Source organism: Typopeltis vanoorti, chromosome 9, assembly GCF_054136105.1.
Source record: "Typopeltis vanoorti isolate ZY-2024b chromosome 9, IOZ_Tvanoo_1.0, whole genome shotgun sequence".
Taxonomy (NCBI): domain Eukaryota; kingdom Metazoa; phylum Arthropoda; class Arachnida; order Uropygi; family Thelyphonidae; genus Typopeltis; species Typopeltis vanoorti.
Window position 1 is genome coordinate 32,305,421 of NC_143557.1, and position 13,342 is coordinate 32,318,762.

General features: G+C 37.5%; 1 protein-coding gene across 2 annotated transcripts in view; it reads right to left on the reverse strand.

Moving 5' to 3' along the window:
* step (cytohesin steppke) overlaps positions 1 to 13,342 on the reverse strand; it is a 375,568-nt gene that overhangs the window by 81,569 nt on the left and 280,657 nt on the right. For both annotated transcript variants that reach the window (XR_016548776.1, XM_090397533.1), the window contains exon 10: positions 8,886 to 8,962. Coding sequence is in view for 1 of the 2 variants with exons in the window: in XM_090397533.1 (XP_090253659.1) it covers positions 8,886 to 8,962 (77 nt within the window). In the remaining variant the exon portion in view is untranslated. The remainder of the gene's footprint in view (positions 1 to 8,885; positions 8,963 to 13,342) is intronic.

Consider the following 13,342-nt stretch of genomic DNA (forward strand, 5'->3'; position numbering starts at 1 on the left):
AAACTACTATAAGTCAGAGGAAGAGCCATTCCAAATTGCAAAAATATCATTCACATATCTGTACTATCATGTATGAATAGGTGAAATATTATCAAAAATACCTTCCTCAAAGTATTCCATGAAGAAGTTGGCAATACTAAGAGAAATAGGCTTGCCCATGGTTGTTTCTTCGATTTGTTGATATAATTTGTTTTTAAACAAGATGATGAAGAAGTGTTCATTCTCAGGAAGATCAGTGTCAAAGCTCCCACCCACACAGAGCTACAAATAGATAGCCATGCATTAGTAAGCAACGATTGCGCTCGGAAGCAGACCTGCTGGGCTATCCAAGGTGCTATACGAGCACCACAGCAAGCCTTGAAACTTTTCCTCAGACTGTGGGGAAAGAGACAACTACAACATCCTTGACCCTTGCAGACAAGAGTAAAGGGTCTGGATACTAGAAACTTTCTACAGAACTGCTAAACCACAGAAACATATATATTCAGCCTTACTACATTGTTCTAATCTGAACAAATCCAGAAGACTATTTTAATCTCCATTGTGGCCCCCCTCCATGATGGTACTGGCCCCTTTTGTTCTTATTCTTTGCCTATAACTTTCTTCCCATATTCTTTGCTCTACTTCCCTCTGAGTCTTTCTTACTAATCTGTATTCCAGACCAGCATTAATGGAATCTTCTTCTTCTTTCGCTGCCTTATCCCGTGTTAAACAGGGTCGGCATTCACATCTTTAATCTTCTTCTTCCAGATTCTCCAGTCCAGGGCATCTACCATCCTTTCTCCCTAAGATCCTCTGCCACCTTATCCCTCTATCTGAGTTTGGGAATGCCTTTTTTCCTCCTTCCCTCCATATGCTCCAATTGTTTACCAACATTCTCCTCACTCCTTCTCTCTCATGACAGAACCACCTCAGCCTGCTTTCTTGTACCTTCTTACTGATCGGTCCCACCTTGATCGTCCCTCTGATGTAGTCATTCCTTATCCTGTCCTCCTTTGTCACACAACTCATCCATCTCAACATCCGCATCTCTGCCACTTCCATCTTCCTCTCCTGTGCCTTCGTTATAGGCCACGTCTCCGTGCCATGGAGCATCGCCGGCCTCACCACCATCTTATACAGCTTTCCTTTCATCTTACAACTAACTCTCTTGTCGCACAGGACCCCGTTCATCTTCCTCCAGTTCATTCAGCCGCATGTTATTCGGTGCTGTATTTCCACATCCAGGTCACCATTCCTCTCAATGATCCACCCAAGGTACTTGAATTTCTTCCCTGAAGTTAACCTTTCACCCTGGAGTCATATGATCATATCCTCGTCACTCCCCCGTTGACATATATTCAGTCTTTATCCGGTCAATTTTCATGCCTCTCTCCTCCAATACCTTTCTCCACTCTTCCAGGGTCTTTTCAAGCTTCTCTCGGGATGATTTGCAGAGAACAATATCATCGGCAAACATCATGCTCCCTGGCGCCTCCTCCTTGACGTCCTCCACTAGTACATCCATGACCAGATCAAAGAGGTAGGGACTCAGAGTTGATCCCTGATGGAGCCCTACGACAATAGGGAACCCCCCTCTGTCCTTCCGACACTAGACCTGACCTGAGTTTTCGCTCCCTCATACATCTCCTTCACCAACCTCACGTACTTTTCCGACACTCCTTCTTCCTCGTACACCTCCATACCTCCTGTCTGGCCATTCTGTCGTACGCCTTTTCCAGGTCTATAAACACCATATGTAGCTCCACCTGCATCTCACTATATTTCTCCATCAATCACCTTAGCCCAAATATTGCATCCGTTGTCCCTTCTCCTGGCATAAATCCAAACTGCTCCTCACCAAATTTTGTTTCCTGTTGTATCCTTCCTTCAATTACTTTTTCCCATATCTTCAACGTGTGTGACATCAGCTTGATCCCTCTATAGCTGTCACAATCTTGAACATCTCCTTTTCCTCTTGTAGATTGGGACGAGAATGCTTTTCCTCCATTCCTCTGATATCTTTTCCTGTTGGGCTATTTTCCTAATCAGATCCCATAACATGTCTACGCCCTCACTGCCCAAGCTTCTCCACACGTCTCAAGGTATCTGGTCCCCCCCCCCACACACACAGCCTTTCCATTCTTCGTTTTTCTCAGTGCCCAATACACTTCCTCTCTGCTTATGTCCTGAACCAATCCTTCCTTTGCCTCTCCATCCTCACACCTCCCTCTTGGATTCTCCTCATTTAGTAGATTACGAAAATATTCTTCCCATCTTCCTCTGATTTTGTCCTCCTCTTGTAGTACTACTCTTGTGGCATCCTTTATCTGCTTAACTGATGTTATGTCTTTCGAGGCCTTATCTCTAGCTTTCGCTATTCTCAACAACTTAGCTTCACCACCGTTTCTCTCCAGTACTTCATAAACCTCTTCAACTGCCCTCGCCTTCGCTCTTGCCACAGCTCTCTTTGCACTTTACTTCGCTAATCTATATGCCTCCTTTCAGGCTCTGGTTCTAGTCATGTCCCAATTTTTCTTTGCCTCTTTCTTTTCCCTGATCTCCAACTGCACCTCCTCATTCCACCACCATGCCTCCTTATCCTCGGGCGACACCTTTCCTGATGTTATACCAGGCACCTCATCTCATTACTGGAATATAATGCCTTGAAATGGTATCCTGACAGTCTTGCACTACTTTGGCCTCTGCTTCAGCAAGACAGGTGGTCCTGGATAGCCTGTCCAGGATCAATCGATTTTATTTTCAATAAAATGGAAGCTATTCTTCATATATGATTCTGTCTTTCCTATTTGTGGAGATACCAGGTTTGACAGATACTTTGCCAAGTTTGAGATTGGGGAATCTCTCCCATCTACAACTGGCTGTAATGGAATATCTTTTGTGCATTTATATTGCTTCATTAGATCCACTGGAGCTAATGGATCTTTTGATGACAAAGATTTTTTAAATTCTTCTCCAGTGGCGGCTGGTGAAAAATTTAAGTGGGGGTGCTGCATATAAAAATAAAAAAATTTTTTAAAAAAATCCTAAGTAACGAATTTATTAATAAATAAATTTACATATTAAAAATTGCTTTATGAAAAATATTTCATCCTCACCACGAACAAACACCAATAATAAAAGTTTCGTATCAATAGCAATGACTTATGCTATCATCGCCACCAATTCTTCTCCTTTATTCCAGATACTCCTGGTATTAGTATAAAGCATAAAAATGCCACTGTGTCTATACCTAGCATTATCCCCTCTAGACTCCACTGGGCCCAGCGTTACCTGATGTCAATCCCTCCTACTCCCAAGTACCCATTCCTACAAGAGGCCACCTCTGCTACCATCCACCCTGGGTATTCTAGTTTTAATGCATGACACACTGACTCATTCAGAACAGCAATCTCTCCAGATGCCTAAGTCCTTCTTCATTCAAATGCAAGCAGTCTCTCGCATACAATTCCTTTCTGTCCTCAAACGCCCTCCAAGCATCCACATATTCTGATCCTCTCTTCTGACACATTCTAGCTATTATGTTATTCAATATTACTGCTCTTCTGCTCAGCTCGTCACTATCATACCTAGGCAACATGCATGCTATTTCTATCTTTCCTTTCTGCATTTTCTTTTGTATAACCTCAAGCAAGAATCTCATACTCTTGCCACCCAATTTACATTGCCTCTCAAGTCATTCGTTCCTACCATCACAATCATATCATCCACCCTTCTTAATTGCCATAGCCACACTTTCTATCGTTCCTCCAGCATTGAACTCCTCACACATCCTATCTGGCACACCACAGATCATTGAGTCCCCATACATTACACCTGTTACCATCCTGTTCCGATTGCTCACCTGCATCCCTCACTCTCTCTCCTCTAACACTTTCTCTCTGTGTTCCCTTACTTACCTGCCTTCCTGACATCACTCTATCCCAGGTTCCAGTGCTCCCTCGCATTTTTCTCATTCGCTCTCTCTCCTACCGTTTTCATCCTCTCCTCTTCTATCATTCCCATAACTCTCTCTCTCATTTCCTCTATTCTACTGTTCCTAATCTCTCCTCTTCTATCATTCCCATAACTCTCTCTCACTCCTACTCTGTTTTGCCTTGCATTCATCTCTTCCATTTGTCTAATCTCATCTTTCACACTTCTTATCTTATTCCCTAGACATTCCATTTGCTCTTTCAGCTCATCTCTCTGTCTCTCTCTCTGCAAGTCAACCACTCTTTGCTATTCATCCTCCCAATTGAGACCATCTCCAAAAACTTCATAATCATTCAACCTTTTCACATTCTCATTTTTTTCATTCATATTGCTCTTGCCATTCTCGCCCTTTATCATACCACTCATCTCTCTATGTGGAGAATCTCCTGCCTCTGACTCAATGAGGTCAGTTATAGTCATCTCTAACTCAGCAAGTTCCTTCCACTGCCTGCATTTTGCACACATGCAAATTTACCCCTTCTCTCACCTGCCACATAAACAACTGCCGAGATGCATACATTCCACAAGTCCTGCATGCCACAAAATCCCTTATTATTTCATGCAAAATGGAGTCCTTAAATGGGGGAGAACTTGGTGATATGCCATTTGCAATTTTGGCTGCTGCTGCCGCCATTATTCAAAATAGTGTTGAGGAACTATTACAACTAAACGCTAAATAAGTATAAGTGAGTATAATTATAGGTATAAGTATAAAACATATTTAAGTATACTAAATATCTAAATAATGAAAACTTATGTTATCTTCTTCTCTTCCACCACTATGCATCCGATTCCGACCATGCCTTATCGGCAACCAAAAATACACAATATAGAGACAACAACTAACTCCATAAACAACCACTGAAGGACTTGTATTACAGAAAAACAAGTAGAACAAATCTCAACAGAAGTCACACTATTCACTGATTAAAAAAACACTGTTTTCAGCACAGCTCAAATCCCCTGCCATGTTCTTCGGCGACTCTAGTACCTTCTCTTCTTATATTATTTATCAACATTTACTTTCTAGAAGCTTTCTAAAACACACTTCAAAACTTTCAAACAGTCTTTCTATACAAAATCTGCTCTTATGCACACTTTTATCCTCTTTTGAACCCTGTATGTGTGCGGGTAACAGCAAGCTCCACAAGCCTAGACTGTACTTCATGTATTTTTTTTATGAACTTCACGACAAATAGGCACTGAGCTCCTGGACTAGCAAAGGTGAACCACAGGTACAAGGCATTCCTGATAAATACCATGGAATGCAATTCAAATGTCAAGAGCTCTAAGTATCTTAATGAGACCTAGAGTTCTTGATGCAAATTCCTTGGACATAAGAGATTTGAATGTCTTCATGAGGGATTCAATGAGAATTCTTTGCTATCATCATCATAATCATCTGTTTCCATGGATCCAAAAACCATTGGTGTCTGATTGCAATTGATCGTGTCTCTCCATGGGCTCTTAGTAATGGGTTCAGGTTTTCAGCAGAAAAAAAAAAGTGTGTAAACATGCTGAAAACATGTTCTACATCCTGATTCTGAGTTAAGAATGGCACAAACTGTTATTCCAGTAGCAACAGAAGTCAAGTTCTTGGGACTCATCTTTGACAAAAAAAAAAAAAACTTATATTGTTTACACACACATTTGTCAACAAAGAGAAAAGTGCAAGAGCATTGAACTCTATCCTCTATTGAAAAGGGTGTGGATTTATCTTAATTCTTTCATGTTTAGCATGCACTTATACATTCAAAGCTGAATTATGGCTCAAGTCTATGGTTCAGCAAGGCACAATAGCCTGCAATGGTTGGATCTCATCCATCATCAGGCTATATGGATAGCTACTAGTGACTTTTGCACATCGCCTACTCAAAGTCTTTATGTTGAAGCAAATAAATTGACTATCATTTAGATGGAAACATTTGTCTCTTGACTATACCCTCTCTTGTGGAGCTCATACGTGGATTAGTCTCTTTTCTCTACCTTGGAGACTCAATATCACACACGTCAGACTGTCACATATAAGTCAGACTGTCACTTTTGGTATGTATATTAAAGAGATTATGGAAGCTACTAACATGAATGCTGACAATATTACCCGCATAAACATAACAGCATACCTCCATGGCAAGTTTGACTTCCTTCCGCAATCTCTCACTTTGCTAACTACAGAAATCTCATACTCCATCATCTGTTTACCTGCAATTGTTTAATGCACACAGAGCTGTCCACTCTGATTTTTTTGTCCATTTATATTGATGGTTCAAGATCAGAGACCACCATTGGTGATGCTTCTGTATTTCCTGACATTACTATCTCAAATTGCACAGGCTATCTCCTCTCCTGTGTATAATCCACATCCAGTGCTTTGTGAGGTTTTACAACTGTTGCATAAAATGCAAAACCTTAATTTTGATGTTTGGTTGTGCTGGATTCCCAGCCATGTTGGCATTATGAGAAATGAGACACAGATAAAGTTACTAGATCAGCTAATTTTTTTTTAACATACTGTTTGATAGTACCATATACAGACTTCAGATGATTTATAAGATCAAAGCAAACTGCCCAATGGCAGTCATCATGGCAGGAAGTACTAAAACAAACTGTATGAGATTAAGCCTGAAATGAAACACTAGTAGTCTAGTCAACATAGAAACAGCAGAGAGGAAGCTCTTGCTAGTCTCTGCATAGGTCACAGTCATCTTATACTAGATAACAACATATACTAGAATATTAATTATAAAAAACTTTAATTAATACCTTCTTATATTTCGGCAATGTTACATTGCCATCATCAGGGATCACAAAAAACAACATGTGCACACAGGCACTAACACTAGGCAAATGAGGCTGAAGAAAGGAATAGAAGTGCCTAGAGTCCTAAATAGTGCCTCCTAGTGGGCTAAATTGGGTTGTCTTAGAATTTGGGTTGACGATCTTAAAATGTATGCTTCCCAAATTTGGGACAGACTCATGCACCCAAATTTCTTGAGGTTTGGAAAGCTTTTTAGAGCTGTGGCAGATTCGAGAAATAGTCTTTCATCCTTGTATTTGCTGTGGTGTAATAGAGTGGCCTTCTTCCAGTGTATCCTGTGGTGGGTGTCTGAAGCATGGGTCAGCAAGTCCTAAGTGGCTGCATTGGTGGAACATCTGGTAGTTCTTGTGTTTGGATATCCTGATATTGGCTGTCCTGCCTATTAGTAAAATAATTTGCAACTGCAAGGGACCTGGTATACTCCTGTTAGATCTAGGGAATGAGGCTGGTCGTTGGTGGAGAGGATAAGAGATGTCAATTTCTTTTGTGGTGGTCTGTAACTGGTTGTAAGATCATATTTTCTTAGGATTTTTGTTAATTTTTTGGATGTGCCCTGGATATATGGAATGGTGATAGATTCTGAGTAATCTCCATAGCACCTCCGTAGTGCAATTGGAAGAATGATGGTACGTTGCGCCCTGCAATTAGAAAAGGCCTAAGTTCGATTCTCGTCATGATGGGAGGAATCTTTATATGGACTTTTTCAATCGAAGGTGAGTTAGCTGACCTCATACGGAGGTAGCAGGGTTTTTTTTACTCCTGGAAACTTGGGTGTTTCATCCCACATACAGACAAATCGGCTCTTCAGAACACACGCAATTTACAGACAAAAAAATACTAGCTGTGGTGGTAGTGGTTGTGTGCAGTAGATGGCATTGATGTAGATGATTGGTAGTAGAGGTTCTGTGTAGTAGTGGAGACGGAGAGTTGTACAGTAGTACGCGATGAATCTCAGGACTCCTTGGAGGTGTCATGAATAATAATAATAATCTCTGTTTTGAAGGGGAGGGAGATTGCAGTTACATGGCTTTAATATTTTTTCAGGGTTGTAGCCATTAGCTAAGAATGTGTTAAGGATATAGTCAAGTTCAGTAGTTAGGGCACTGTTATCTGAACTGATTATTTTTGCCCTGTTATATAGGGATTTTATAATCCCATATTGTTGATGGGGGGGGAATGAATGTTGGTGAATGTATCTACCTGTATTTGTAGGTTTTCTGTAAACGGAGAATGTCTAGGAATGGTAGACTGTTGCTAATTTCCCTTTCAAGATAAACTGGATCCTGGGGGCGTTGACTGTTTAAGTGTGTTGAGAAACTGTGGAGTGTATCCAGGCCATGCAGCCAAATGTTGTTGACATTATGGTTGGATTTATCAGACTGGATATATCTAATGTTCTTATCCCCCCCCCCCCCCCCACACACACACACAAGATATGCTGGAAAAAGGCCACTCTTACAAGTAGGCATACACATTCCCTACGCAGTACTTATATTTTGGTTTTGAAGTTCGCTATTAACAGCACTCGATTTCCATACTAGTATTCCTCTTTTGTAGTCAGTGTTTCACATTTCATTGCAAGCCTTGTTCATGCTGGCTGAAGGTAAGATCAGGCCAGGTTCATATATGTGACTTGGGAGAACTGATTTTGAGGTTGTTCACAGCTGCCATTATTTCTGATGTATCTTGATTACATGTTCATAAAAATTACATTACTACTCTGATTTCTATATACTGAATTTCTGAATCATGCAACTAAAGAAGTGAGATGTTTTTTCAACAAATTCAAAGAAAAAATTAAACAGTTCTTTACTATTAAATCACTTTCATGCATATGATTTTCATTAAAATTTGAGACTTTTGAATCACATTCAAAGAAAATTTCAAGAAAGATTCTAAAAAGCAATAAGAATTTTAACAAATTTAAAATTTGTTATAGCTACGAAACAAATTTTAAATGAATTAAAACAACATCAACAAAAAAAATAAAAATTTAATGCTGATGTCACTAACATTATTAAGAAGTTTTATGAGAAATTTGCAGTGTACAGAAAAAATAAAAATAATATATAAATAATAATTAAATACTTACAGTTGTGTATTCAAAATAGTACAGACAATTATCATTCAAAATAAACCATCTGCGTTTCCAACTTTTGTATCTTCCACCTGAAGAATAATTTTAGAAAGCACTGTGGATTTCACAGCCAAACATTTAAACAACATAAATAATGAACTAATATTATTTTTTAAATAACAGTTTCACATGTGTAAAGGAAAGCAGAATTTATTAAATGTTTTCCTATATATTTTGCTCAATGTAACATGAGGGAGAAAGAAAATTGGCTACAACATTTAAAATATAAACACAAGAATAACTCACATAGTATGTGTATACTGCCCTGTCTCGGTCGCAGATGAGCAAATAGAAGAAACGCTAAAACTCAGACAACATGCACAGTCTATTCAATTAAGATTAGAGCAGTGGTGTAGGGCTTCACACACTTCAAAAAAAATTGATCAAATTGAAACCTATTGTAGTGTGACATCTTTGATTTCAGTGAACACTGTGTTGTCTAGTGTCAATGATATGAAAAGCAAGGCCTGAACCTTCTGATTCCAGAAATCTTATATAACTTTGATGTTCTTGGATTCTGATCTCAGCAAAATGGCCAGTCTGTTCAAAGTAGCAAGCAAAGTCAACAGGAACAGGGTATTTGATAAATAACAGGCAAGGACAGAGATGATAATTTATTCTTAATATGTGGTAGGAAAGAAGATAACCTCTGGCTGGTTTGAATGCAGTGCATAGATTACACCTGAGGAGAATTCATCCTATTTGTTCAGAGTATGCAGATCCTTTTAACATCAGATTGCAGACTGGCAGAAGGATGATAATTATTGATTATTTTCTGTATCATAGTTATATTAATCAACATTTCATTGAAAAAATTCATTAAGGGATAGACTAGGTTTTATTTTATTTAATTCTTCTAACAGAAGAAAGTCAAAAGAACAAATTGCATGTGCTCTGTGCATGAGGCTTTTGTAATATCTGCCAGTGAACGATGACGCCTTGTTAACTAAAAATTCAGTATTACCAGTAGAGTTATGAAGTATTAGGTTATTATTAGTATTAGAGTTATAAAGTATTAGGTTATTATTAGTATTAGAGTTATAAAGTATTAGGTAATATTTTTAGATTCATGCTCAATGCAAGTGTATAAGGAGTTAATTTTGACCCAAAACTGTAGTTCTGTTTTAGGGACAGGACTGCAAAGACATTATGAACAAAAAATAGCTAAATACGAGGGTGGTTTGAAAAGTTCTTGGCCTCAACCATAGATGGCAACACTAGCAGCAAGATTTTTTTTTTTTTCTTTCTAAGTTGGTACATCTGTCATAAGCATCCATGTGAAATTGCAAGCCATTCTATCAAGTAGTTTTTTTTATACAGCTGTTTGCAGCAAAAGTGTTGTCTGTATCCCTTGAAATGGATAAAATTGAGTATCACCAAAAGAAATTCATTTAAAGTTCATAAAGGTTTATGGGCACTCTTCTCCTTCATTTTAGACAATTAAGAAATGGAATGCCAAGTTTAAACGTGGCCATACCAGTCTTGAAGATGATCCACATGAAGGACGTCCAAAAGTGTAACAACACCAGAAATCATTGATCAAGTGCACGATATGGTATTGGATGACCGGCAAGTCAAAGTGCGTGAAATTGCTGAGACTATAGGCATTTCAAAAGAACGTGTAGGATATATTTTGCAAATGAAAAAGCTTTGCACAAGATGGGTGCCATGCTTGCTCACAGCAGATCAAAAACGCACTCGCATGAAAATCTTTGAACAGTGGTTGGAGCGTTTTAACAAGAATAAAACTGATTTTGTGCATCGATTTATTACTATGGATGAGACTTGGATTCACCATTACACACCAGAATCCAAACATCAGTCAAAACAGTGGACAAAAGCCGGTTGTTCAGCACCAAAGAAGACAAAGTTGGTTCCATTGATGTTTTGGGATGCTAAAGGCATTTTGTTTATTAATTATCTTGAAAAGGGTAAAACAATAACTGGGGAATATTATTCCGATCTTTTAACCAGACCAGACCAGAAAAAAATTCATAAGAAAAGACCTGGTTTGCAGAAGAAAAAAAATCATCTTTCATCAGGACAATGGACCTGATGAAAGATGCACCTGCCCACAAAGGTGTTTTGGCAATGGGAAAATTAAGGGATCTGCACTATGAATTATTGGAACATCCACCCTATTCCCAAGATTTGGCTCCCTCAGTCTTCGATCTCTTCCCCAAACTAAAACTCTTCCTCGCTGGCCAGCGTTTTTCTTCAAATCAAGAGGTGATTACAGTTGTAGAGGGGTATTTTGCAGATCTTACTGAGAACCACTACAGGGATGAGATAATGGTGCTGGATCATTGCTGGAATAAATGTATTAGTCTTAAGGGAGATTATGTTGAAAAATAAAAATAATTTTGAAATTATAAATTTGGTTTTTCATTGTTCGACTGAGAACTTTTCAGACCAGCCTTGTACAAGGTTGAATAGAAATGGTGTTAAAAATTCGATCCTCTAAGTACTCCATAAAGTAATTGGCGAAAGCAGGTAATAGAGGAACTGCCCATCACAGTACCATCGATTTATTTGAACAGTTTGCTTTGCCAAGTAAAGTATCTAGCATTGATGGTAAATTTAAATAATTTAACGATGTCATCAGAGAAATCTCCTTGTAAAAGTTGTAGTGTTTCTTGGAGCGCTAAGTTTGTATACAGAGAAATCATGTCAAAAGAAACCATCATTTCAGGCTCTTGAAGACAAAAATCTTAAATTTTTTCTTTGAAATCAAAAATAGTTTTGACTTCAAAGAAATATACAGGAGTATTTAATAAGTTCTAATTTCCTTTCATGTGCAAAAACAATTATTTAAAAATAACATCATACTATGTCGTCTACAATGCATGTTTCCATTAAATCATCATTCTGATAAAAAATGAATTACTCTATAATTAGTTTATGTACATGGCACTAACATGACTGATACTCAATACTTATCTTTAAATGAAGAAATTAAGCAGGCTTATAAGTTAAAGAAATGCTTATTAGAAGATAAGTTTAATCAGTTCTGTTTACTAAAGAAAACAATGGACACATGGTTGAACATAACATTCAGCTGTGAATCAAAGAACTATAAGAATTTGGGAAATATTTCATACATACTTTTAAATACAGTAAGTTACTTGACATCTGACATCCTCTCAATTCCAAGGTAGGGAGACAGTGGCTGTTCTGAATAATTAGATATTAGGATGGGATGATTAATATTTAGATAACTGCTAAAATGACGAATAAGAGACAACTGGAATGATCAATTTCTTGCCTTTTGCATGTCAGATAGTAATTATATCTTCAAATAATTAATAAAATTGCAAATAAATGACAGTAGAACAATCATTGTTGAACACATCTAATATGTTCGGTTGCTGTTCAAAGTTGAAGTTGAAATAGTAAAAATACAAATAATGGACTTAACAATCAGCATTGAGCTTTTCTGATGGAAGAGTAATTTGATGTTTAAATAATCAGTTAAACTACAAAACAACTAACAACCATCTGAATGATCAATTTTTGAACTTTTCAGATCTTAAAATAAGTGACAAAACTGCAAATAATGAACATAAGAACCAATGATTTTTGATATCAGATGGAGGTTAGGAAAGGTCAGCAAGTGTGAAATGACTTACAAAGGGCCCAAAATTCAATTAGCTGTCTCATCTTTTAAAACATTTCTGAGATTATAAATTTCTATTCCAGATTACCTTAGTCTAATGTAAAACCACAGAAGTTGCAAAAAAGTAGCCTGTCCCAGATGTAGAAACAGCTACAGTCACAGGTTTCCAAGATAGTAAAATGAAACTATATTGTGTGAAAGAATTTGTAAATCTGATCAGATGACTATAAAAATAAAAATAGTCAGGAATATATTATTTAAATTGGGTTTAACTTATAAGTGTTTTTTTTTTATTTGTACTTTTTCATGATTTTGCAATGAGCATCATGAACATAGAAATTCAGTATAACTTAAAAGAGATACTACTTATCACAGCAAACCAACCTGATTTACCAGACCGTAAAAATTTTGTCTTGGCATTTAACAGCTATAAAATGCCCTGTTTGTCTATATCAGATTGTCTGAAATCAGCCATGAATTCTGTATACTCAAAGGTCAAACAAGGAACCATAAATGGTCCTTCGTTTTCTTATATGTATATAAGACAAATTAAAAATCAGATATAAAATATAAGCAATTAAAATTAAATGAATCAATTTACACATCATTGCCACCATGCTAATGAAAAAAGTGCATTTTGCACATTAAATGAATGTTTATCTATTAATTATCAAAACTGATGGTCAAAATTTATCGAAGTAAGTTAAAAGGCATTCTAAAGGGGAAATAACTGCAACAGTAAATTTCAAAACTTGAAAGAATTGATTTTTAATTCAAGAATGAAAGTATTTTTCTG